The 25,382-nt window shown below is 45.4% G+C and overlaps 1 protein-coding gene across 32 annotated transcripts in view; it reads right to left on the minus strand.

Moving 5' to 3' along the window:
- The window catches only part of MACF1 (microtubule actin crosslinking factor 1), a 249,139-nt gene that overhangs the window by 62,205 nt on the left and 161,552 nt on the right, over nt 1-25,382 (minus strand). For 29 of the 32 annotated variants that reach the window (XM_005302134.5, XM_065577277.1, XM_065577276.1 and 26 more), the window contains 7 exons: nt 24,828-24,945; nt 22,684-22,746; nt 21,675-21,916; nt 20,362-20,491; nt 19,345-19,544; nt 17,723-18,218; nt 15,626-17,097 (listed from right to left, as the gene is read on the minus strand). In XM_005302134.5, the coding sequence (XP_005302191.2) occupies nt 15,626-17,097; nt 17,723-18,218; nt 19,345-19,544; nt 20,362-20,491; nt 21,675-21,916; nt 22,684-22,746; nt 24,828-24,945 (2,721 nt within the window). The remainder of the gene's footprint in view (nt 1-15,625; nt 17,098-17,722; nt 18,219-19,344; nt 19,545-20,361; nt 20,492-21,674; nt 21,917-22,683; nt 22,747-24,827; nt 24,946-25,382) is intronic. The other 3 variants (XM_008171036.4, XM_065577291.1, XM_065577265.1) reach the window with 1 other exon arrangement.

Genomic DNA, 25,382 nt, shown 5'->3' on the forward strand with positions numbered 1-25,382 from the left:
AACCCAGCTGAAACAACACAAGAAAGGCCGGCCCCACCATTTCACCAATAAACCCACTCCCTCCCCCCCACACCTTCACTGTGCAAACTCTCTTTGAGTGGGACTGTTAAATACTTTAGGGCCCCTTCTGCAGGAGGAATTCCAGGAATCCAGGCTGGGGGTGCTGAGGGTTTTTGTTCCATTATAAAGAATGATCTCGATGTGGAACTGCCAGCTTCAGAGCCAGAAATTCTTTTCCTATTTCCTCACCAAGTCACGTGTCCAGAGCAGGTCAGTTATCCTCCATCACATCCCCTATCTCTAAAACCAGTAGAAAATCAGATAGGTATTAAAGCAGATGCAGCCGACTACAAACCCATGATACTGGGCTTTCCACGGAGGTTTGGGCTCAAATATTATCAGGTCCTCAAAAGTCATAATCAGACTGATCACGAAAAGACTCTAAAGCAAGGCTTGACAGGTTACTGAGTGTCATACAGTCGGGAGTAGTCCTGGAGTTGAAGAGTCCTAACTGAGAGAGAGACAGCATTTCCTAACTCAAATGGCTCTCCTCCAATTTTATATTTGTTATGTGGTGTGTGAAGGGAGGGAGCCTATGGTCCTCTGAATTTTTGTCCTTTCAGATTTCTCCCAATGGTTTTGGTATGTGGAGACCTGCCAGCAGCAATCTCTGTTACTGAAATAAACATCTGATAGAGCTTCCAGACTCTACCCCAGAGCTCCAAAAAAAAAAGGAGGAGGGGGTGGGGGAGGGGGAGTGTTCATTTCACAGCTAGCTGGGACCTACAGCCTGGTTTTTAAAGAAAATGTAGCAGGGAGGAACCTGAAATGTGATGTTGGTTTAATTAGCAAATCTGCGTTTACCTGCCCCATTAGGAACATACATCTTAGCCAATCACAAAATCAGTTTCCAGTCAGCAGGTGAACAAGGAGTATGTTCTTTGTGAATTCCTAGAGAGGAAGAGAGTGACCAGATGTCCCAATTTTATTAGGCACAGTCCCGATTTTGGGGTCTTTTTCTTATATAGGTTCCTATTACCCCCCACCCCCATCCCGATTTTTCACATTTGCTGTCTGGTCACCCTAGAGAGGAATGAGATGCCAACTCTCCCTTCAGTAATCCTGCCCTCAAAAGAAGAGCCAGTTGGGGTATATTAGCCCTCTTCTGCCCGCTCCCTGCGAAAAAGCCCAATAGGACATTACCCAACGCTACCCAAAGTCATGACAGCTCTTAATATGACTGTACAGGGCGCCGATATACAGAGCAATGCCAGTGCTCAGGCACTGATCAGTAGCTAAGAATTTACATTACAGGTTTGCTTTACTCTTAATTCTTCTCAAAATGTCTTGTCCTCCCCTTCAAGACCCTTTGCAACCAAGCTTCCACCTACATCTCTGCCCATTTTCTCCTCCTCTCCCCACCCCTTCACTCAGGATATTCCTCCCAATCTTCTCTTCATTGCTACTTTTCTCTCCTCCTCCTCCTCTCATTCAACCTGTCCCCTGGGTTTGGATCAGTCTCACACTTCCTTCCCACCACGTGTTCCCTTTTTCTTTCAAATCCCTCAAAGACCATTCTATATGGTAGATATCTGGGAGCACCCCAAGTTGAGCAAGGTGTTGTGAAGACATACAGGAAGACGGCCCCCGATCTGAATTACTGCTTTTTCCTTACTGCTGAGGCCTCTTGCCGATTTCCAGGTTGCTCTGTGCTTTGTCTAGTCTTTATTATTAAATTGCAATGCGCTCTCGATATTCTGTGAAGCATCATGCGCGCTGGCAGTGCTGTATAATGATAATTTCCTACTAATAAATGATCTCTGCTAAAATTCATTCTGAGGGTTGTTTCAGACTTACCGAGAAACAGCTGTGTTTAAAAAAAATAAAAATAAAAAAGCTTTGCCAAGAGCCTCGTCTGAAGTGGGAGCACCTGCTTTTGGGACTTTAGGTCTGTGGTTCTCCAACCTTTCTAACAGGACTGCGTTTTCAGACAGTGATTGTCTCATGGACCACCTATCTTCTCATTCACAATTGCATCGGTTCCATCGCCCGATTTCACAATTGCATAACCTCCCTCTGGCAACTACAGAAATTGCTTATGGGAAAAAGTAACATTAGGAAGGCATTTAATATATTTTTAGCTGTCTTTTAATGTAATTTAGCAGCTGGAAATAAAGAGTGCATCACATGATCAGCTAGCTCGCTGTAGACCCCCAAGTCGGCCACCTAGCAGCTTGAGATTCTCTGATCCAATGAGCCCAGAGTGCAGTCAGAGATTTTCTCCTGCTCCTTTACCAGACTCTTTTCCTCTCCTCCACCTCGGGCTGCTAATTCCCTCCTGCCCCCACTATTCAAGCCCTTTTCTATGCTGGTTGGTTCCTTTCATTCACTCACTTCCTGGCCAAAGTGGGGGGCTGAGTGCAATCCAGGGAACGCTCCTTGCTCTAGTATGTGAGCACTCCTCTGAGATGTACTTGGCTCCCCATGCTGGCCACATGTTTCGGGCAGAGCAGGGTGATGATTGGATTAACTGAGGGAGCGGAATGAGCCAATGGATAGAGGATGGTCCAGTAGTCAGGGAACTAGCTTGGTATTTGGGAAATTTGGATTACATCCCGTGCTGTGCCACAGACTTACCGTGTGACCTTGGGCAAGTTATCTAGCCTCTCTGTGCCTCAGTTCCCCATGTGTGCAATGGGGATAATAGCACTGCCCTACCTCAGGGGTCAGCAACCTTTCACAAGTGCTGTGCCGAGTCTTCATTTAGTCACTCTAATTTAAGGTTTCGTGTGCCGGTAATACATTTTAACGTTTTTAGAAGGTCTCTTTCTATAAGTCTATAATATATAACTAAACTATTGTTGTATGTAAAGTAAATAAGGTTTTTAAAATGTTTAAGAAACTTCATTTAAAATTAAATTAAAATGCAGAGCCCCCTGGACTGATGGGCAGGACCCAGGTAGTGTGAGTGCCACTGAAAATCAGCTCGCGTGCCTACCCCTGCCCTACCTCCTGGGGATGTGAAGATACACACATTACAGATTGTGAAAGGCACTCAGATACTACAGTGATTGGGAGGAGGGGGAAGAGAGAGCAAGCAGCATTCCTAGTAAAGCCACCAGGACTGGAAGGAGGGATACAGGTTCAGAGAGGGCAGGAGAGAAAGCAAAGTCGGGAGACCAAAATGCAAGCCTCCCTCCAGGATTGTGCAAACTTCCTATAACCTTCTTCCTGGAATTTGGCAGCTCTATCGTTTTGAAATTATTCATCTTTTTGTGGGTCTTATCCTGTCCCCTGATGGACAGACTTCATTCAGGAAATTTAGCAGCAAGAAATCTGGCCCCAAACCTGCAGTGGAGAAGGCAAGTTCAATTCCTCCTGCGGATACTGGTAGCTGCACAACACTCATGTGTGATGTTCGGGAAGAGCTGTGGTCTCAGGGTAAAAGTGCTGTATAAATGAATTACACTATTTCCAACTTTACCCTACACTGCCGCTCTAGGTGTAGACAGGATTTTTATGGTGGGGTTTTTTTGGTTCTCACATCCCTTCCCCCCCACCGCCGACCAAAATCCTAGGGGATTTAGTTATCTCTACTCCATTGCTGCCTCTTTCCTCCTAGATTCACTGGTTTCCCCAAATCTTGGAAATTGACATTTCTGTGCGTTACACAGTTAGTAGCACTATGTGGTTAAACCCTACGCTTGGAGCACATTGTAGACAAAAGCTGTGGGGATAATCTGATCCAACTGTGCTGTGGTGGTTGTTCTTTTATCCACTTGGCTTACAGCTGACTTCAAACTGATTTCACGTCAGACCTCAGCCAGCATACAATCCCACTCTTCAAATCAGAAAAGCTGGTTCCATTTATAAAACAGGGAGACGGTCCCACCAAAGCACCTATGCTAGAACATACATGCCCCTGAGAATGCAGCCTCTAACAGCTCTATAAAAGTTTGCAAGTTTCATTTTAACTATTTATTTGCATGGCAGCTAACAAGGATCTGGCTAAATTCTTCTTAAAAAAAAATAATAAAGCCAATAGCCTACACAGTATAGCAGCGATTAACACAGCTTCACACAATCTAATGTGCCAAATACCATGGCACTTCTGTGCTTAATCATTGTGAGAACTGGCGCTCCCACAATGCACTATTAATCTTCCACCCACAGAAGGAGGTGGAAGACACACCCTGAAACAGGCATAAGAATAAACCTCCTATTTAAGATGGCAGGTTCAAGGTAAAAATCCACCTGCTGGAATGGTATGTCTTGATGGCTGGGAGGGCACTTATTTTTATAAAAACTTGCCAAATGCCATTTCTGTATATAACAACCGCCCAGTTCCCCACAAAACCTCCTGCTCTGCTCACAGGGAATCTCTTTGTTCCAAAGTGCATACAGGACTGAACAGAGATTTTAGTCTGTCTGATAAAACAACACCGAGACCTCTTCACTATAAACAACTCCCTGCTTCCAGCTGGTGACAGGGCCCATGCCATTCTAGAACACGCCCTGCAGGAAGCCGCCCAAGCTAAACAGCTGATTGATTGTCACAGCAGGAGAGGCACAGCGGGGTGTGGTAGAAAACGGCCAGGCAGCAACCAAGTATCCCACTTATACAGACGAAGTTTAGGGCGATCTGCACAGTGTCCACTCTGGGGTCCCAAATCTAGACACAACAAAGGTACTACCACTTTTCCCCTGGAGATCTCAACTCTCCTTAATAAATATGGAAACCTACAACCACCCTGGAAGGTCTATAGGTATTAACCCTATTTAACAAATGGAGAAACTAAATTACTTGCTCAGCCACGTAGTGAGTCAGCAACTTAGCAGAAACCCCAAAGAGATGGAGCACTATTAGCTGACAGCAACTTTCTGGAGACTCTAGGAAGTGAGGTAACGGTATTATGGGGATCCTTTGGATGGAAGAATTGGAAGGTCACTCACTTCCTTTTAGTTAGCAGTGGTAGTTAGTGGTGGTCGTTCTTTAAGTGCCAGGGATAAATCAACTAAAATATCATCAGCTGCTCTACAATACTGAGTCTTCTACTGGCGACCGTCACCCGCACCTTTCCCTTGCAAATCAAATAGGTACTACTGTTTTTTGAACCATCAGGTCACACAAAGTATTGTGGGAGAACGCAGTCAGAGATGGCATGATGTAACCACACATGCATGTAACTAAGTACATGCTCAATCTCACATTTCTCCATGCATCTGCACAGCGCTGGCAAACGGAGAAGCAAATCTATCCTCCAAACCAGCAATGCCCAACACCTTCCTTTTCTACTCTGCCAGTTTTAGACAAACCTCATCCCCTCTCCCTCCCTTCTCAAAGAGCCCAACATTCCTGGTATTAGAGGAAGCTGGTATTTTTAGCACCCCCTGGATCAGGGTTGGACCATGGATGCAGAGTATTTCATTTCAAGTATCAATACAACCAGGTTAGGAATACTCCTTTGAAAGGGAGACATCCCATGGCAATGCTTCCCAGAACAGGACAGCTGAGACCCGGCAAACTGATTCGTTTACCAGCATGTGTGAGTGGGAGGGTTTGGAACAGTGACCCAAGCTGACTCCCAAAAGGGACTCACTTTATTATTGAACCAACAAGCCAATTACAACAAAACCACCTCAATATTACTCCATTGCATCTCTCAGCAGCTTTCAGTTCAATTACTTCACTCTCAGTTTTCACTTGCACATGATGTTCTGCTCAAGAGAGACCGAAATGCTTTCCTGACTTTCCACTGACCGGTCAAGGTCACCGCCATTCAGTTGTTTTCAGATGAACAATTGCAAGCCGGTTCTGCTCCAAGTATCTCTAGTGGTCTGAGTACTTATTTGCTCCTCCTCTGCTCATGAGGAATGGGAACACTGACCACCGCAAGGGCCCCTAAGACTCAAGTGTCTCTCTGAAAACAGATTTATTTACCATACTCTCAGATTACCAAATCAGAAGTACACAAGAGCTATGATACCAGTGATACTTCTCCGCTACCCTCCAGCACCTCAACCAAGGCTGGTCTTACTCCCCTAGTAAAGATTACCATAGATTTGTAACCATCAGCTCTTACCTTTCATGTTGAAGTCTACAACGTGCAATGCACGAAGCTTATCTGAGCTTTCTTCCTAGTTTTCTTGTTCCCCAATCTAATATCACTTCCCCTCAACAGGGACGTTGTGCCTTTAAGATGATTTAACAGCTGTGAAAGAGGAGGCATTTTTGCTTGTGTTGCTGGTGCTCAAAATACTAGCCAGCAATGCTTTAAGCAGGTCTGGAAAGTGTTCAACAAGGAGAAAGCATTGCCTCCCTCCCACCCCATCCCCACCCAGCTGCTCGGAGAAAGGAGCCACATGCATTCCTTTGGGGTCACATAAGGGTTAAAAATACCACCAGCTGGACTGTGAAATGAACCAAGGCAGGAGAACAAGAGACAGATTGTCCCCTCCCTGTTCCATTAAAGATACCGCATTCTGATGGGACATTCATACAGGAAGTTTACCTCCCCCTTCCACCCACATCCCAAAGCCACCGACCAGCTAGGCACGCTACAACTTGAGTCCAAAGTTATGTTGGGGCTCCAGCAAACGATCAGGTGCTGAACCACCATCAAAACAGCTCAGAGACTAGCACAGAAGGAGGCTCTGAGGTTGGGCTCTGGAGATGGTATCTTCAAGCACAGAAGCACGTTCATATAAGGGGAGTTGCTGCTAACACGCTACCTCAAAATACTATTCAGAGTACGTCGCATAAATATTTTGACTCATCTAACAAACTCATTTCTGTTCTTGGGTTCAGACCTGCAATCCTGAAAGGGATGTTGATTTTCCTTTCCAGGGGCACATGTGTAAACCATCCTGGAGATAGCGGCTAAAACCAGCTCATAAAGAACTAGAGAGTAAATCCTGCTGCTAATACTTTAGGGGTGAAGGAAGAGTGCGGATGTCATCCTTGTGAGTTGGGGAACCTTCTTCTGCATGCTACCGTAGAGAGTTTATTCAATAAAGGTGATAATCAATAGCAGAATCGGCAATAGGTGTGAGGAAACACCAAGATTCAATCTTTCTGCAGGTCGTGTCACTGAAATGCTATTTTACATTGTTACTGAACGGTACTTACAATCAATCAACTCCACCCATCTAGTCCCTTTCACTCTGTTCACATAACAGCAACTTTACTGGGTGACAACGGTTTCCCCTCCCTCTCCCAAGCATGGCTTCCCTTTGCATTCGCATGCACCTGACACAATGTTGGTGCAGTCAGGGATGCAACAGGACTTTTCTATTCAAAAAGTCACCCTTTCACACACTGCTATTTTGACAGTAGCACGCTTTCCGGCTACGGAGACATAGTGAGCTACTTTTTTGGAGACTGTCTTCTGTGTTGCACATAATCTTCCAAGCCACATAGTGCAGTACTGGTGCTAAGACAGAATCATAGTGACTTTTACCTGCAGCTTTCAGACAGGTGTCTTGGGCACGGACTACACTATAAAGTTTTGTCAGCAAAGCTGTCGGGTAGGAGTGTGAAAAAAAATCACACCCACAGCTGACACAGCTATGCCGGCAACCCACTCAGTGTAGGCACAACTATTACATCAGAAGAGTGCTTCTGCTGGCGTAGCTAATGTCATTTGGAGAGGTGATCATAGAATCATAGCGTACTAGGGTTGGAAGAGACCTCAGGAGGTCATCTAGTCCAATCCCCTGCTCAAAGCAGGACCAACACCAACTAATTCGTGATGTAGCTATGCCAGTGGAAGTCCGGCTTACGTTTAGGGGGCTAGACCAGCAAAGGCTCCACAGTGTTGACATGGCCTTGATCTACAGTAAATGCTAACTCCTTTGGGTGCCAAAATCCAAATCCCTACGCTTGCACGAGTCTTCTCTCTCTATAAAACAGCATCGTCTTGGGCAGTGGTCCTCAAACTAAGACCTACCGTACCACATCTAAAACTCAGAAAATTCTAGGTATGCCACCTTGCGGATTCTAATTGGTGCAGTTATAATAGATTCTTCCTCGAATACTACACTTTAATCCAATCTACATACCGCTTGGTTGTTGCTCTCGTGCCACAGATTGAGAACCTCTGGTCTATGGCATCAAGCACAGGGCTAAACACCAGACCCAGATTAGAATTCAGGCATGCTTGCTGGAGAATTCACTTAACCTCCACGTGGCTCTGCTTCCTGGTTTTTAAAATGAGGAGTAAAGGAGCTATTCCTACTTATTCACTCCTGGGGGTGTCACAAGGGCTAGTAAATGTGTGTATTGCACTTGGAAAATGGAAAGTGGTGTAAAAGTGCAAAACATTCTTATAAACAGTGGTGCTGTTGACAGTGTCATGGAATCAGCCGCCTTCCCAAAAAGTTGAGAGAATAATATAAAGAAAACAACCACTCTTTTCACCAAAAGAAGGTTTGTGGAGTATTTTGTGGGTGGTGGTGGGTTTCTTTGATGTGTTACAATGGCAGATTTGGCAAATATCTCCCTTTACACAGGGCAAGGGGGAGGTATTTAGAAAGAGCAGCCTCTGAATGAAAAGGTGACTAGAATGGTTTTATTCACTCCCTCTGAGTGCATCATGAATCCTTCTGGGGTTTTTACAGCCAGAGAGGGTGCCAGCAGCATGAAGGATCTGTGAGCCTCTGCTCTGTAAAATAAAATCAAGGTGTTGCTTAAGTTATTTCTGTCTAGGGATTTCTCTCTGTCTCTCACATGCTCAAGTTCAAAATCATTATTGGCCTGAAAAGTAAGTATTGCCTAAGTTAAAGAATACAGTCCATTGGGAAACTCAGGTTTCAAATAACCCATCGCAAGGATTTATTACATGAGGACAAAAGTTACAGAGAACTTGCACAACAGTGTTTAGATTTACCCTAAAATATGGTTCGATTATTATAATTTTATCTACAAAATTTGAAAATCGGTGGCAGAAGTTCCATCCCTAATGCGCCGCCAATTCAGAACTCAAGGGCTGTCCTCTTGCCATGTTTGACAAGTGACAGGCACCAATGGCAGCATGTCATTTTTGGCTCTTTTTTCTTTGCTTTTCCCACCCAGAGCTTAATTCCTCTAGTGCTCACTATGCCTTTACAGGAACTGTTCGTGGCAGGCTGGCGATTCCTCCTCCTCTGCAGTAATTTCTCAATAAACGAAGAAAGGGGAGGAATGAAGAGGTGGAAAGTCCTTGGCTGCAGCTGGCCATTGCGGGTTTGAAGTCACTGATTCAGTCAATACGTTTAAACCATCATGTAGCAGAGATTTTTCAGCCCCTTTCCTCCCCAAACATATTTCTCTGGCAGAAGGATAGAGGTCAACTCCTTGGAAGAAGTGATGACCATCTTTAACAGGTGGTCTTGGAGGCCAGGGTCCAGTCAGTTTGGCCTTGGAGGACATGGTTTGCCAACATGGGATTCTCTGTAACTAAGCCTTTGTCTCAGTCACCTGACCCACTGCCCAATCTCATTCAAACGACTGTGGATCGATCTAGAGACCTTCGTCCTCATGGGTGAGACAGGAAAATTAGCAGCAACTAGTCCGGAGCTTTTCCCACCATGTTAGATTCCCATCAGGAATTTCAATTCTTGGGCACATGAAAGAGCATGGAAAAGTCTTCGGTGTTGTAACAATCAAAACAGAGCCTGGCTTGTAAGCATTCCTTTACCATTATTCTGGAACTTTTCAAGAAGATGTTGGACAAAATAAGGTCTTCAGCCATACTGGGGATAGGGGGGTTCTAACATTCACTGCACTTGGAGTTTAGAATGGGAAGGTGTTTCAGCTGTAACATCTCTTAGCCGTGTTTCTTGAGGTGGTTCCCTTGTTTAAGTCTGTTGTATTAGCCTGGTATCAGGCTCGGCATCCATATACCCCTCTCTTTAAGCCAGCTGAATAAGCACCCCCATTTTACTTGAATACCAAGGCAATCAGTTTAGTTTCTATTATAGCACCAGTAATTTAGATGCTTTTTCTCAGTTTTCCATTAGAATGATACAGATCTTCAGACTCTCCCAGACTTCATTTTTAAGGCTGCTCCTCGGTACAACTTTGAAAAAGACGGTAGCTGCCTAATTTTTGATCTAATCTTTCCATGAGCAGGAAATGCGATTCTCTCAATATGCAAAAACTCTGAAATGTTATTTGGGAAAGGTGACTGGGGCTCTCAGGTGTTAGGATAATACAGATAAATAGCAACAACAACATTATTTTGTAGAAAGGAGAAAAGACCTTTCCTTTATGTAACAACTTTTGTGTAAAGACCGCAACGTACTTTACAAAAGGTTGTCAAGTACTTTTCTCTGCTTTGCAGACGAGGAAACTAGGGAGCAGAGAGATTATGTGACTTGCCCAAGGTCACCCAATGAGTCAAATGGCAAAACCAAAACCAGGATCCAGGTCTCCCAACTCTCAGTTCCCAGCTCTAACCACTAGGGAAGCGTGTAAATCCACTCAGGCAAGGTGCATTATGTGATGTATTTTGGAGTTCTATGGAGCAGACGGAACTGCTGGCTTTGATCGAACTGGGGGCTCATCCATCTTCTTCGGAAAATATTTTAAAGAGGGATTCGAGATTGCAAGCTCTTTGAGGCAGGGACCATCTTTTTGTTCTGTGTTGGTACAGCGCCTAGCTAGCGCAATGGAGTCCTGGCCCACTACTGGGGCTCTCAGACACCACCACAATACTATAAAATAACGATCGGTCTATGTACCCTTCATTTGCAGTCTTACGCTAAAGAGTAGGGTTTTTTGCATCAAATAAAGTAGCTTTCAGCTTCTTTAATCTACGCACATTGGTCTCTTGCCTAGTTTTTGGGTGGAGAGTTTGCAATTCAGGATCCTCTCAGTTTTGGACGGCTGGTGCCTGAGGGTGCACAAAGAAAAAACCATTACCTCTTCAGTATATTTCCTGCATCTCCAGTGTGCAAGTCTGGAATGATTCGCCCCGAAGAGTCTGCTGCTTGTTAAAGCTTAGCTGGATGAGCTGTTCTGTTTATCGATGTTTTAACTGGAGCTTGTTTGAGTTCAATCGTTAGCATTAATACTATGGAAAGTTTCGTCTGAGAAAACCGAGCTGACAGCAGAAAGAGCCGAGGAAAAATGCCAATAACTGAAAGCTCATATGAGCAGCTGTCATTGGTGGATGTTTCCTGTCAATCTTCCTGTCGAAAAAGTGCAACCCATCAGTTTCACACTGGTAAAACTGGAATGCAGAAAAGATATGAACAGGTTGAAAAGTCTCTTCGGAATGAAGAAAATGAACTCCACAGAGAGGCTAAGCGGGTCTGCCTTTCTCTAAAGTAGAATCATCCACTGTGTGTTCCTAATGCTGTGCTCAAACCTTTTAGACAGGGCTGATGTTTGCCCTTTACAAGAAGGCCACAAACTTCCATCACGCTCATGTGCTAGACGCGATATAGTTATAACGATATTCCAGATGAATCAGCTGTGTCCATATGTTCACAGACTCGTTACACAATATACCTGAAGACACCTTAGGCACACGCACCGGCAGCTACCCCGTTCTGCCACCATGGCTACACTTCTAACTTTAGCGTGCTGACTTGATCACAGCAACCGTTCCTTCAAGCTGGAAATTACATCTCCGGCCGCAGAGCGGACATACCCTGAGTCTCCACTTTTTTCTTTAAAAGAAAGAAGGCCTGTTTGTATTTACCATCAAAGGATGCTAGTGACACGAATAATTCAGAAAGTTGGGAAATACTCACAAAGATGACCTTTGGTGCCTTCAGTCCTCTATTCCAATCTCCCTCCCTCACCCCACCAAAAATACTTCTGTGGTAAACAGAAATTCCTTCGGTCAAGATCTGGCAGATGCTTTTCAGCTTCTTTACTGGATTTAAAATAATCTGGAAATGTTGCATTCAGATTCATCTCTCCTAACTCCTGTGTTTGTTGTGGTGTGAAACTGGCAAGGGATAAAACAAAATGGACAAGGCACATGGGGACTGGGAAGCAGCAGCATGACAAGTTTTTTTGCAGCCAGTTCTCTTTTTGAACAGATTTGGTGGGTGTTTGTTGGGAAAAAAACCTTGGGAAGCCTCAGGTGTAAACCTTCGTTTGAATCACCTGTACGCAGTCCCTGAAAGTGAGATTTCAATATCTCTTGTTCCTTATTGGAACCACTCTAGCCCTGGCCGCATTGGGGTCTGCAGTGCCTGCCTTTGAAACAACACGGGCTGCACTGGGAGTCTGCCTGGAGACCACAGGCAGATCATTTACATAGATGTTCATAAAATTAGTGCATTAAGACATCATATCTGCTTGTACTTGTGTCTTCTGGACAAATAAATAAAAAGTGCTTCTTGGTGCCCCAGCAATCAAACCCTATAAGCGATCAGCTTTGTTCTCTACATACAGTTCCAAGGAGGAGCCACCGGGAGGCATTATTTCATGATGCTAAAGGCGGTCTCTGGCCCCCAGGCCACACGCTGCGCACCTCTCTAATCTCCAATCCAGAGGTGAGACACTGTTTTGATATTGTGCATTGACAGACTGCAGCCTGTTTAAGCACCAAAAATATATACATTCCCCCCCCAAATTGCACACACTCTTTTCTGGCTTCCACCTGAGCACCTCTAAGAGAGCATTTTCAACAGACCCTCCTGCAGTCAGATCAAACCTCACTGCTTTCCGTTTGTTAGAAGCTGAGGCACCATTATGATGCGTGACCCCACCACGAAGCTCTGGGTGTGAGTGCAGATAAATCTGCCATGCACTTCACGTTGCATTTCAGCTCAGGAACTAAACTCTTGACCCATGGAAATGAACCAAAATATTGTTACTCGGTCTTGAGAACAGGGCCCGAAGAGATTTCCCTTCCCTGACCCTCTAGGGTGTAAATGTGGCTGACACACTCAGATTCTTTCCTTTCATTGTTTTAGCTTCCCATGAGCTCAGCAAAAGCTGGACCTGTAGATCACCCTTCCCCCCACTGCAAAGTCTGGCTCCAAATCACAACAACATCAGCAAGCTATGAACTTTCAAAAGGTTTGCTAGTGCTGTAGAAGTTTCTAGCTTGGCTACACGGCTCGGTCTCTGAAAGGGAACATTCACGACTTCAGCTCGATTGTCTGTGATGTGGGGCAGGCTTCCAGGTTCATTTCTTTCTGCTCAGTTCACATGGATTGGCTCACAGGGCAGGGTGTGCACTCTCTCAACTCCCCTGCCAAGGTTTGTAAAGCCTTGAGGGAGGAAGGACACTCAACGCTGCAATGCGAACGGACAATTTATGACACATTTTCCTAAAAGCTTGCTCTGGACAACTGATCTTCTCTTCCCAATTCCCACTCAGGACGCACAAGCCAGGAGGTGTCATCATTCACTCCGGTCAGTGCACGTTTAATGACCTAGAACAAGATGGTCACTGTTTATGCCTGCGATATCATTCAGTGTCCAGGCGGACACGTGGGACATCTCTTTTTCCTTAGAGGCAAACCATAAAATTGGGCTTGAAAATGTTTGCCATGCAGTAGTCACCATCGATGCCAATAACATTGGTTCTTTAGATTGGGGTTCTCAATCTTTTTCTTTCTGAGGCCCCTCCCCCCAAACATGCTATAAAAACTCCATGCCCCACCTGTGCCACAACAGCTGGTTTTCTGCGTATAAAAGCCAGGGCCGGCGTTAGGGGGTAGCAAGCAGGGAAACTGCCCAGGGCCCCACGCCACAGGCTCCTTTGCAAAGCTACATTACTCAGGCTTTAGCTGCAGTCCGAGGGTTTTAGCCCCATCAGGTGGGGCTTCAACTTTCTGCCCTGTGCCCCCAGTGAGTCTCATGCTGGCCATGCTTGACGGCCTCCTGAAACCTGCTCGTGGCCCCCCAGGGGCCCCGGATTCCTGATTGAGAACCACTGCTTTAGAGGAATGGTTTATAGGAAGAGTTTCCTCTATGTAATTATAATTTCTCCTCCAGCCTTCATTCCCCCCACACACCCCCAGCTTTCGTCTCTTAATTTTTACATAGAAGAAAGCTAAAATAATTCCTGCAACTTTCATTTTTAAAGGAAGTTTCTGCAAGCAGATATTCCAGCCCAACAGAGAGTCCCAGGGGCTCTGAGAATAATCAAGGACTCCTGATAAGGATGCTTATCTATTTCCGTCTGTTGCAGTACCTTTGGCTTTGATCTGTAGCAGCCACAGATGTCTTGGAGGGCTATCTTCAAAGTCATTGAGATGTGGACCATTGATAACGAAATATCCTCTTACCACTACCGTTCCAGGCCAGTCAGGACATTCCATTTGAGCTCAGTTTCACTCCATGCATCTGATGAAGTGGGTTATAGCCCATGAAAGCTTATGCCCAAATAAATTTGTTAGTCTCTAAGGTGCCACAAGGACGCCTTATTGTTTTTGCTGATACAGACTAACACGGCTGCCCCTCTGAAACCTTTCTAATCAAAGTGATTCAGCCAGAAGTAATGTCTTCGCTATAGGAAAGTTTTACCAGTTATACAGGTAGTTTTACCGGGTCTAACCTTCCTTATGGACATTCTCATTCCAGGATACAAGTGGCTTTTTTAGGATTAGCTTAAACCTTTGCCCAAGTGACATAAACTAAACCAAAAAGCCACTCTTACCCTGGAATAAAGTGTCCACACAAGGGATATACCAGCATAACTAGACTGGTTTAAGTTCACACCTCAGGTTATACTGAAAAACATTCTCATGTAGACAAGGCTTAGGGGGTTGAGAGGACCATGATACTGCGATGGTGTAACAGAGGCATTAACTGTCTGAATGGGATCAATTAGCTATGTGATGAAAAGTAAATGGTTCACCCTCTTCTTGCTAGTCACCGAGCAGCAAGATGTAAATCAGACCAATCACTACCAGTGGAGCGCATCAGTAATGGAGGTTTCACAGCATCATAATCTCTAGGCAGTACTAATATAATTAACGCAGTGTAACAGCATGGCCGGACATCATAACACTACATACAATTTAAACACCTTGAAAACCTTCTCTCTTTGGGTTCAGTTAAAAGTTTTGCGCACATACCTTGATGGTCTCCAGCGTTTCTCCACTGGCAATGTGAAAATCCTGTAGCAAAAAACTGATAAGACAAAGGGAAGGACATGCCCTCCCTCCCCCCACCCCCAGCTGTAACAGTTTAATACTATCTCTAATTTTATCCAAGACCCAAAAACTGGAATGATGCATCAGAGTGCAAGGTTTCTGACAGACAGCTGATGGATCTGCACTGGACATCTCAGGAGATACTGAAATTCATGATTCAAATAAAGTCAAGGAGCCAAAACACCCCTCTTCCCTGAAAAGTATTGTACCGAAAAAGCCAAGAGAAGTTCTGATCATCTAATATTGTGTGCGGTATGGAGAGTCAGGGGTGGGGCAGACAAGGAACAAGCTTTTCAAACCTGACCCTGAGAGTTATCAACTCTTCCTTCCAGGTACTCAACTCTTAAATGGCAGAGACGACAGCACCAAGCACCCTGGCGGCATTTTCAGCGATAAAGTTATATGAATTCTGCAAGGAACGCACTGCTTCAGAATAGCACAAGAGATCAGGTCAAACTGCAGATGAACCTTTAACCAGCAAATGCCACTTAAACAACCCCGCATCAGGAGCGCTCACCTTGAAATCTGCCAACTGCTGGTTGATGGTTTCCACCTCTGTCCCTACAATCCACTGCAATGCCTCATTCTCCTCCGCTGCACTGGCCATGTGATTCAGCTCCTTCAGTTTGCTGTAAAAGTCCTCGACTCGAGAGAGTGTCGTTTCTACTTGCTCTTGGCGATTTTTGCCCCTTTCCGTCAGCTTGCTGCACTGTTTATTTAGAGTCTCCAGTTCACGTTTCAGCCCTAACAAGTCAGGGCTTCCTTCATCTTCCAGCATGTGCCTGCATTCCTCTTCAGAGGCTTCAATGTCTGACTTCAGCCCCTGAAGTCTGCCCAGGAATGTACGAACATCTTCGGCTTGAGACTGGAGGCTGTCAATGTCTCTCCCGATGGCACCCATGCTATCAAGTTCATCGTCTAGATCTGCCAGTTGAGAGAACATCTCCCGGACGTGGTTATTAAACTGGCCGATTCCTTCAAGCTTGGTCTCCATCAGCGTACAGCATTCGTTTACTTTTTGCTTCACTATTTTAAAGTCCTGCTGGGAATCCTCAGCTTGCCGTAAGAGCTGGGAGCAGTCAGACCCATCTGGAGCATCTTCCACCAGACCTTGTGTGAAGTTCTTCAGATAATCCACCTGCGGTTCCAGGGCCTGGAGCACTTCCTGCTGAGCCTTCAACTTCTCCAAGTTCTTATTGCTGCAGGCTTGAGGTCCTAGGGCATCATAGATTTCTAGCTGATGCGTTGCCCCTTCCAGCTTCTTCTCAATGTTCTTAAAGTTTTCTTGGAACTCCTTTAGCCTTTGCGACATTTCTTCAATGCACCCAGTCTTGGCTTGCAGCTCTTCCGTAATGGCATCCATCTTCTGATTTATCCCAGCTTTCTCGTCCCGAACCTCATCCTCGTCAGTTTGACAAGCATCTATCAAGATGTCAGCAGCACTGTTCAGCATCTCCAGAAGGGAGCGGCGCTTCTCCACGTCACTGAGCATAGCCTTTGACCTCAGAAGGGCTGCCTCCAACTGCACGGGGTCCAGAGTTACTTCCAACTCTGACATCTTCGCCCTGCAGTCCTCTACCCAAGGAAGGAGGTCTTCCATGTGCCGTTGGTATTTCTGGGCCTTCTGCAAACAGTCCTTGAGTCTTGAGTTTCTATCTGTGACCTGCTTGCTAAGCTCATCCCAATGTGTTTTGAGGCCGACCAGCTGGCTTTGCAGGGCAGTCTTCTCCTCCCCAGGCTGAACCGAAAGAAGCAGAGACTCTCCCTCAGCCACAATCATCTCATAGGAGCCACTATGCTGGTTGAGATTCTTCTGGAACTCTTCTTGCTCCTGGATTTGACACTGCAGCCTCTCCAGGTTAGCAGAAATAGGCCGGCTCTGGGCTTGCTGGCACAGTTTGTCATCCAGCCAGGTCCTAAGCTCATCAAACATGTGCTGGAACTGCTGGGAGCTTGCGAGCGCAGTCTGCAGCCGATTCATCCGGTCGGCTGAAATGGAAATAAGATTAGAATGTAACAATTAAGCTGGAATCTAATAAAAAAAATCTCAAATGCGCAAGATGCATTCTGATTAACAGGAACGAACTCCTCCCCTGGCACGTCAGCAGCCTTTCGCTTGTCAGGTCATGAGCAACTTCTGAATGGAGTTAGGAGACAGTAACACAATGGAGAGGTTTTTTTGGTTCTGAGGCCTCTATATGCAACCCACTTGGGGAGCGAAGATGCCACTCAGATGCCCACTCTCCTCATCCCTCTTCTCAGATTGGGGCCAGATTCTTTTCAGTCCCCGTCAACACCACTCTTAAAATCAGAGTGCATAGGGTGAAGTTGAGCCCTACCCTTTGCTGAAGGGCAAAATGAGCCCTACCCTTGTAATGAACAGGTCACCCCTCTGCTCAACTTCCAGCCCTTGGTGGCATCGTGTGGGAATCAAAACCTTACCACATGAGTGGCACTGCTCAAAGCTAGGCCCTTTCCGGAACGGTTTTCAAATTTAGAAATCATGGAAGATCCCTTCCTCGCTAGTCTTAAAAACACAGTGACCGCATAACCCTTTGTTAAACAGGAGGCAGAGAAACTGAACTCCACAACCAGGAGCTTCATGGCATCTCACCTGCGAGGTCTTCCAAGCCTTTGAGTGGGAGAGCCACCGTCTCCAGGCGCTTTCTCAGCTCATCCTTGAGGTACTGCTCCCCAATCAGAACCGACAGCTCATCACACAGCGTCTGAGCCTCCATGATCTCCTCTTCCAACTGCCCCAGGTCAGACCGGATCTCACTCGTTTCCTCCAGCTGCTGCTTCACGGCATCTGGCTGGGTGCTGACAGCAGACTGGCTGCTGAGTCTCTGCCCAACGGCCTTTACCTTCTCAGACAAGTCCTGCAGCAGCTCTTGGTATTGGGTGCTCTTGACAATGGCTTGGTCGATCTGGCTGGAACGGGAGTTGAGTCTTTCCGTTAACTCGGTCCATTTTTGATTCACGCCTTGGAGCTCCTCCCGCACCTGGTTGGATGATGGAGAACCATCTCCAGGGCTGCTTAGTATCCCCTGAGCTGCCTGGTTCAGCTGTTCGTGCTGCTGCCTGCGAGCTTCAAATTCTTTCAGCATAAACTGGAACAGAAATAACACAGAAGTGTTTGTATAAGTGTGACAGCACCGAATACACATCGTCCAAACAAAACCAAGCTCCAGTAGCTTTAAACTATCCACAGAATCACTGGAAACAAACCAGGAAATCCCTGGGACAGGACTACAAGTAGACTGCAAAGATCTGTTTATAACAACATTTCAGCTTAACAAAATTTGGAAGCCTCTGTGATTACATCCATAAATTATTTCGCTTCTCTCCCTTATTTGTCCTATTGGTGTTCAACACAATGTAAACCAGTGACACAAAGAGAGATAATTATATTAACCGGGATATTTTATTTTGTGGTTTTGCTGGCTACAGACGTATCAGCAATCTGATTTGTAACTAGAGGTCGACACACAGGGAGGAGGTAGATAGGAAGGTTCTCATGCAGCATTAACATGTCCTGGATAGTATTAACCTAGGTCTTTGTAGAGAGTGGAATTGATTTTTTTGATTTTTTTTAAACAAAGGAGTCAATACTGGAACCCTGTGCACAGAAGAGAGATCAAAAATTACACCAGTTTCACTTAGGTGGAGTACAAGCCACAGCCAACATGTTATGACATCTCTGTGAGAAGAGGGGTTAGACCAACGCTGTTGTACAATGTGGTGTGTGCAGGGCATTTCTGCTACAAACAAAATGAGTTTCAGACAAGGGCTTGTCTACATGAATATTTAGACTGCAGCAAGCTGGGGTGTAAATCTACCCCAAACTCGCCTGCCTTGCACTAAGTATCTGTGTGGACTCCACTGATGTGGACTAGCAGTTCCTTAGCGCGCTTTGATCTCCCCAGCTTTGAAACGGGACTAGATCAAAGCCCACTAAGGAATCATTAGTGCCTGTCAGCAAGGTCCACACGGACACTTAGTGCATGGCACGCTAGCGCAGGGTAGATTTACAACCCAGCTTGTTTGCACACACAAGCTCTAAGGGAGCACGTTCGGTAGCAGGAGAGTGAGTGTGCACACAGACACACACACGCTCACTGTACAAACTATACACAAGAATTTATCCATCACCACAGGAGTTTTGCACAAACTGGAACTGCCCATGCCTCCTCATTTTTTAACCGAGAGGAAGCACAGATGCAGCCCCTTTCTCACCTGGACCTGCTGCTTTTGCGCATTCAGCATGTTGGGGTCAATGGAAAGGGGTCCCAGCACGCTCATCATTAGCTCCTTCTCCATCAGCCATGGGCGCAGCTGGGCTTCAGCTGCCTGGAAGCTTGCCAGTTGGTTCGCTGATTTCTCCAGCTTCTGCTGGCGCTCGGCTGTCACCTGATTGGCTCTTGCCCACCTGGAGTCTGAAGACAGGAAATGAAATAGCCGGTAATTTTACTGTTATTAGGAAACCTGCCATGTGATTTAGCCGTTGTTTTTTCGTTTCCTTATTACTAATTTATCAATGGAAATCTCCCCAGCTTTAAATGAGGACTCTAATGTGATAGACCAGTGTAATGTTTGATACACAATCAGTCTAGTAATATATTTTCCATTTTTAACTACTATGGTAATGTGGTTAGGACAGGAAATGTGGAATCAAGCGATCTACATCTACTTGCAATTGTCTCAGACTTGCCTGACCCTTGGGCAAGTCATTTAACTTCTCTCTGCTTCAGATTCCATCTTTCAAAGAAAAATAATATAACGTGTATCAATTTTTGTCAAGTACTTTGAGAGCTTTGGATGGAGAAACCCTGTACATACACTTCATTTCTAGCAAGTTTTGAAATTTTCTTTTTTAAATACTCAGGCTTGTTTAATCATTTAAGTAACTAAAATATTTTAAGTAATCATTAGAATTTTACTTTGGCCAACGAAACTTTTGCTTTTTTTTTTAGTAATCAACTGATTTTATTGCAGGGTATTTTTTTAAGGTAACTTAAGAAAGCAAAGTCTCTGAAACGTAGCGCCATCATGCAGACTTCATTAACTGAAACAATGCTCATCCTGAAAACATCCTAGCAGGCCAGGCAGCTTGAAGGTATGTTCTCTATTTCCTGAATTCAATTACACGTAACTGCTTCACTCTGACTTTTGGAATTGTCCTGGAAACTGGAATCATCCTTAAGGGATGTTTAGAGACATCTAAAAATCACGCTAAGTCTCTAGGGAACTTACTGAGATCATCCAGCATCTTCTTCCAGTTTGCTGCTTCGGGAGAGTCAGGACACTTCTCCAGCAAGCCGGAAAGTGCTTCCTTTACTTTCTGGATCTTCCCTGAATTCTGCTCCAACTCAGCCAGGAATGCCTAGGAAGAGGAAAATTTTGGACATGCTGAGACATACAACAGAAGATGTAGTTCAAGCACAAGAGCTAGACTGAGATATGCTACAGTTTGAAGGAAGAAAGTAGCTACACTTGGAGTCGAGTAAGGCTTTGGCTTTGGCCTTTTATGGAATCATTTCATCTAGTTACTAATACTTAGCGCTCCCTTGGGCCTTAAGAATAGAAGAAATGAAAAGTTCATCTTTCTCAGCGTAACATTAAACTGTGTGTTGCTTTCCCAATGAATTTGGAATGACCTGAGAATTGGTGCTAAACATTATCAGCGTTTTTCTCAGAGACTACTGCCTATACAGGATAGGTCTAAAATATCTAAAAGGGTGAAGCTCACCACAGATTCATAGAATCACAGAAAGTAGGACTGGAAGCGACCTCAAGAGGTCATCTAGTCCATTCCCCACACGCTGAGGCAGGATTAAGAATACTAGACCACCCCTGACAGGCGTTTAGCTCACCTGTTCTTCAAAACCTCCAATGCCTGGGATTCAAGAACATCCCCAGGTCACCTGTCCCAGGGCTTAGCTATCCTTATAGTTACAATGTTCTTCCTAATATCCAACCTAAATCTTCCTTGCTGCAAACTAAAGGTATGTCTACACTTAAAATGTTACAGTGGCACAGCTGCGCCATGGTAGCACTTCAGTGTGGACACTATCCACACCGACAGAATGGATTCTCCCATCAGCATAGGTAATCCACCTTCCTGAGAGGCAGTAGATTGATGGAAGAATTCTTCCCTTGGCCTACTGCTGTCTATATGGGGATGTTGGTCAGTTTTATGCCACTCAGGGGTGTGGATTTTTCACAGCCCTGAATGACTTAGTGATGCTGTCCTAATTTTCTAGCGCGGACCATGCCTTGGTCGCTTCCTTCTTGTCCTACCCTCGGTGGACATGGAGAACAACTGAGCACCGTTCTCTTCATAACAAACTTTGACATATCTGAAGACGTATGTCCCCCCTCAGTCTTCCCTACACCATGCTTCTTCATGCTACATTTAACCACTTGCACTCCCAAGATGAAATACTCTCTTTAGAAACAGGCTATTGTTGGTTCCTCCCAATCTAGTGCAGTAAGGCATGTCTCAGAGAATGACCTAGTCATTATGATAAACTCGGTCCTTATTCCTGCTCAGAGAGACAAGTTACCTTGTTATGCTCAGCCTGGGCTCTCATGGTCTCCGTCTTTGTAGGCGAGGAAGAAGCTTCGAGCGCTGACAAGGTCCGTTCCTTTGACTCCAGCCACTTCAACACTGAACTTGCCTCCTCTTGGACTTCTTGTATCTTCTCCAGCATGGCTGACAGCTGCTCCTGGCGTTCCCGCAAGGCCATGCCAAGTCCCTCATACTGCTGGTTCACATCAGACATGTCACACTGGATCTCAGTCAAATCTAATGACAAAGAAACAAACCTGAGCGGAAGGACGGCAACACCCCTCCTACGTAGGCTGCTGGCACTGGGAATTCTGAGCAACCCTCATGCAGACTGCCAGTGTCAGGGTACCAGAGGCTACGATCACTGTCCTTCCATCTACTGAAGACCCTAAGGTGTCAGGTGATCACCACCTGTCCTGCCAGAGACTTGCTCAGTTGCATCACATATGAAGTTTGACAGTTTGCCCAACAAAGCAAATCACTTCCCAGTAAATCAGCCTCCTGCATGTTGTACCCCCGTGTTAACAGTATCCTATTTAATCCACCTCTCACAGTTTGAGTTCAACTTTTTACATCTGTTATCTCGTTGAACCAATGAACTCACAGCAGCTAACGAGTGATTTAAGTCACACTTAAAATTCCAGGTTAAGATGGTGTCAGAATCCTCCGAACTAATAACCTTCATTGCTTTTCTTAAAACAATCTCCCACTCATCAGCTCTCTAACACCAGCTGATCAGGGGTCAAGTTGTTGTCACTTCTGGAAGCTGGATTCCCCTCCTGCCATTTCTGTCCTACATCACAATCAGCTACCCATCCCATGGCTCCATTACTACACGGTGCTGCAGAGAAACAGGGTTTGCTATAGGATTCCGACAGTGTCACATTGCAATTTTTATCTCCTGGGGGAACAGCCGTACAGACTGCTGTTATCAAGCACTGATGGAAACATAAATGAACACACAGACACTGCTGTCTATTGCAACACGGAGTTGGTGAGCTCACCTTTGCAGGTGTGGTATCCATTTACGCTGCCTACTGACACTCCTAGAGCGGGCAGCACAGAACCTGAGCAAGGGGCAGAGAGACAAACAAAGGACAAGACAAACATGTTAGGAATACAGACATGTTACCAATGAACGTACGCACTCAGCACTGACCCAACCGTTTCCGGCTGCCCACTGTCGACGACGGACATCATGGCAAAAGAAACAAATTAACACAGCACAAGACAACAGAGCTCTCCACAAGACGAACCACGTCAGCCACCAAGCAAATTCATTTCATTTTGAAGTGGCTTATTCTTTTCATCCCAATAAATCCGCAGCCCCTCTTAATGCTAAGGGTTCAGCACCAGGAATTCCCCACTCCTCACATCTCAATGCCTAGCTGGGACTCCCAATCAATTTTGCCTTACTCTCTTCTCATTCCAAATAGCTGAAAACAGAATAGCTGTGACTCCCTGCAGCCAACACCACCCTTTTCCATTTCCTCCAGCCACTCTTATAGGGACAGTTTAGAAGTAGCTTGGAAGTTTTGGAGTAGCTGTGAAGTTCCCAGAGCCCACAACAGAAACTCCGCTTGTGGGCACGACGTAGATATCAGCGCCACACCTCACACTGCAAGCCCATGACCACTATATATATTTTTGCATTCGGTGGAGGCACCAGCATTCCCACAGGAGAACTAATATCCATGAAAATCATATTTAGAATAGAGATTGATATTGCAAGAGCCAAAAGACCTTTACTGAAGATATTAACTTCCTTATGTTCTTCTTTTCTTATGGAATGAAGCTCTTAAAGAAACAGACCTAAAAAAATAAACATCTTTCCTATGCAACTGGGCCCTGAAAATTATTCCTCAGAAAATCCTTCTATTGGAATTCATTTTGGGATGATGCCTAGTCCATCCACATTCAAACCCGAATTCCCTGGAGAGGTTATAGATCAGGTTTCTCATTTTCTAAGCAGCCCGAAACAGTCAGCATCATAATCATTAAAATGTCCATTTATTTATATAGGAGATTGCAACACGAAAACCTCTCAAAATCTTTCACCGGGTATGTACAAGGGACTGCTCTCCTATTACTTACATTCAGCTACCTCTCAGGAGGAACACAGTAGCCATTCTGTGTCAGCAACACTATACAACATGTTTGGGGATGGGAAGCAAAGGTTCATTTCTCCAGATGAAACACCCATCGAGGTGTTAGGTAATTACCAATTTTGAATTTAGTCCGGAAGTTGGAGTTAAGTCCCCTAACTCTTGCCTTGGGATCTTAAATGGTCAGAAAAGCAGTCAACACATCCAATGTGCATCGTATCTGAAAGCAAGCATCCTCCAGCATTGTCCTAGCATTATATTGATGAACTGATTCAGTACCGATTCTTGGGCTAGGTTTACACTATGAGCGAGGGGCGTATCGAACTAGCGCGAGTATAAATAGCAGCGTAGCTACGGTAGCAGGCTAGTGGCAGTGGACAGACGGCCGAGCCATGCAGAGCATAAACCCACCTGAAACAGTGGGTATGTACTCGGCACGGCTGAGCCGGGCCTCCACTCTCGCTCCCTGTGTTACTGCAGCGGCCCTGCTATTGATACTCAAAGTAGCTCAATGAGAGCTAATGTAGGAGCAGGGGAATCACGCCCCTAGCTCGTAGTGTAGACGTAGCCTTAGAGTGCCACCTACTGAAGCATCAGGACTACAGCCTGTAGCCTTTTCCTAGATGTTCCTTGGAGGTTTCCCATCCAAACACTAACCAGGCTAACCCTGCTTCGTTTAGGGGCTGCGATCGTACGTGGGTGGCTGTTACCTGAAATCCTCAACAGGAGTCAGTCTCACAAGTTGGAAAACAGCTGTTTGGTATTTATGTTCATTTCCATATAAGACAGACAGACAGACAGACAGACAGACAATCTCTCCAGAGGCTGAGCCCTCAGTCCCTAAATGCCTTGGAGCAAGGCTGGCTCCTTTACTTTTGTTTTGTAACAAGTTTAAAGCCATTTTCTATTTGATGATGGTTTAAATAAAAATATACCTAAAGAATAACAAAAGCAAATGGAGTGCAGAAAATGACAGGGCTCCATTACTTCTCCTCATCCAAGGACACTCCAGGTGTCCTCTGAGCGGCACGGCTGTAACTCACCTGTCTTTGACTGTGCATCAGGGGCTGTGATTTCTACAATCAAATTCTCTAATGCAGTCCCTTTGCGATTGATTTCCTCCACCTGGGCCCCCTTTCCTGTCCATTCCTCCAGGAGAACCTATTAAAAAAACAGGATCAGATACCAGCATCCTACATTACATATTTCCCACACCAGAGGGCTTCTGATTGAAACCAAGTGTCACTGCTGCTTATGCTCAAACACATTCTGCTGCTGAGAACTACGGGTGTGCGTTTGTGTGTCTGTTGTCTAGGCACTAGGAGTACTCCTCTAATACCCATGTAGTATCCGGCTTTAGCATGCTCAGCTGTCTAATTCACAGGATGGTTCACTGACTCCCAGAGAATAAACTGAATTATGGTTAAGAGAGTCTCTCTATACTATGTCAAAGAGGGAGGTTTCTTCGTAATGAACCACTTACAGAGCATCAAGCAATAAATTAATATTGCCGAACTAGCGGGTCTCTCTTCAAACTAAGGTTCTGAGGACCATCCTTCCTAGCCTATACACCCAGCCCCCTATGGTATCCAGCACGC

The sequence above is a fragment of the Chrysemys picta genome, chromosome 23, assembly GCF_011386835.1.
Source record: "Chrysemys picta bellii isolate R12L10 chromosome 23, ASM1138683v2, whole genome shotgun sequence".
NCBI lineage: Eukaryota > Metazoa > Chordata > Testudines > Emydidae > Chrysemys > Chrysemys picta.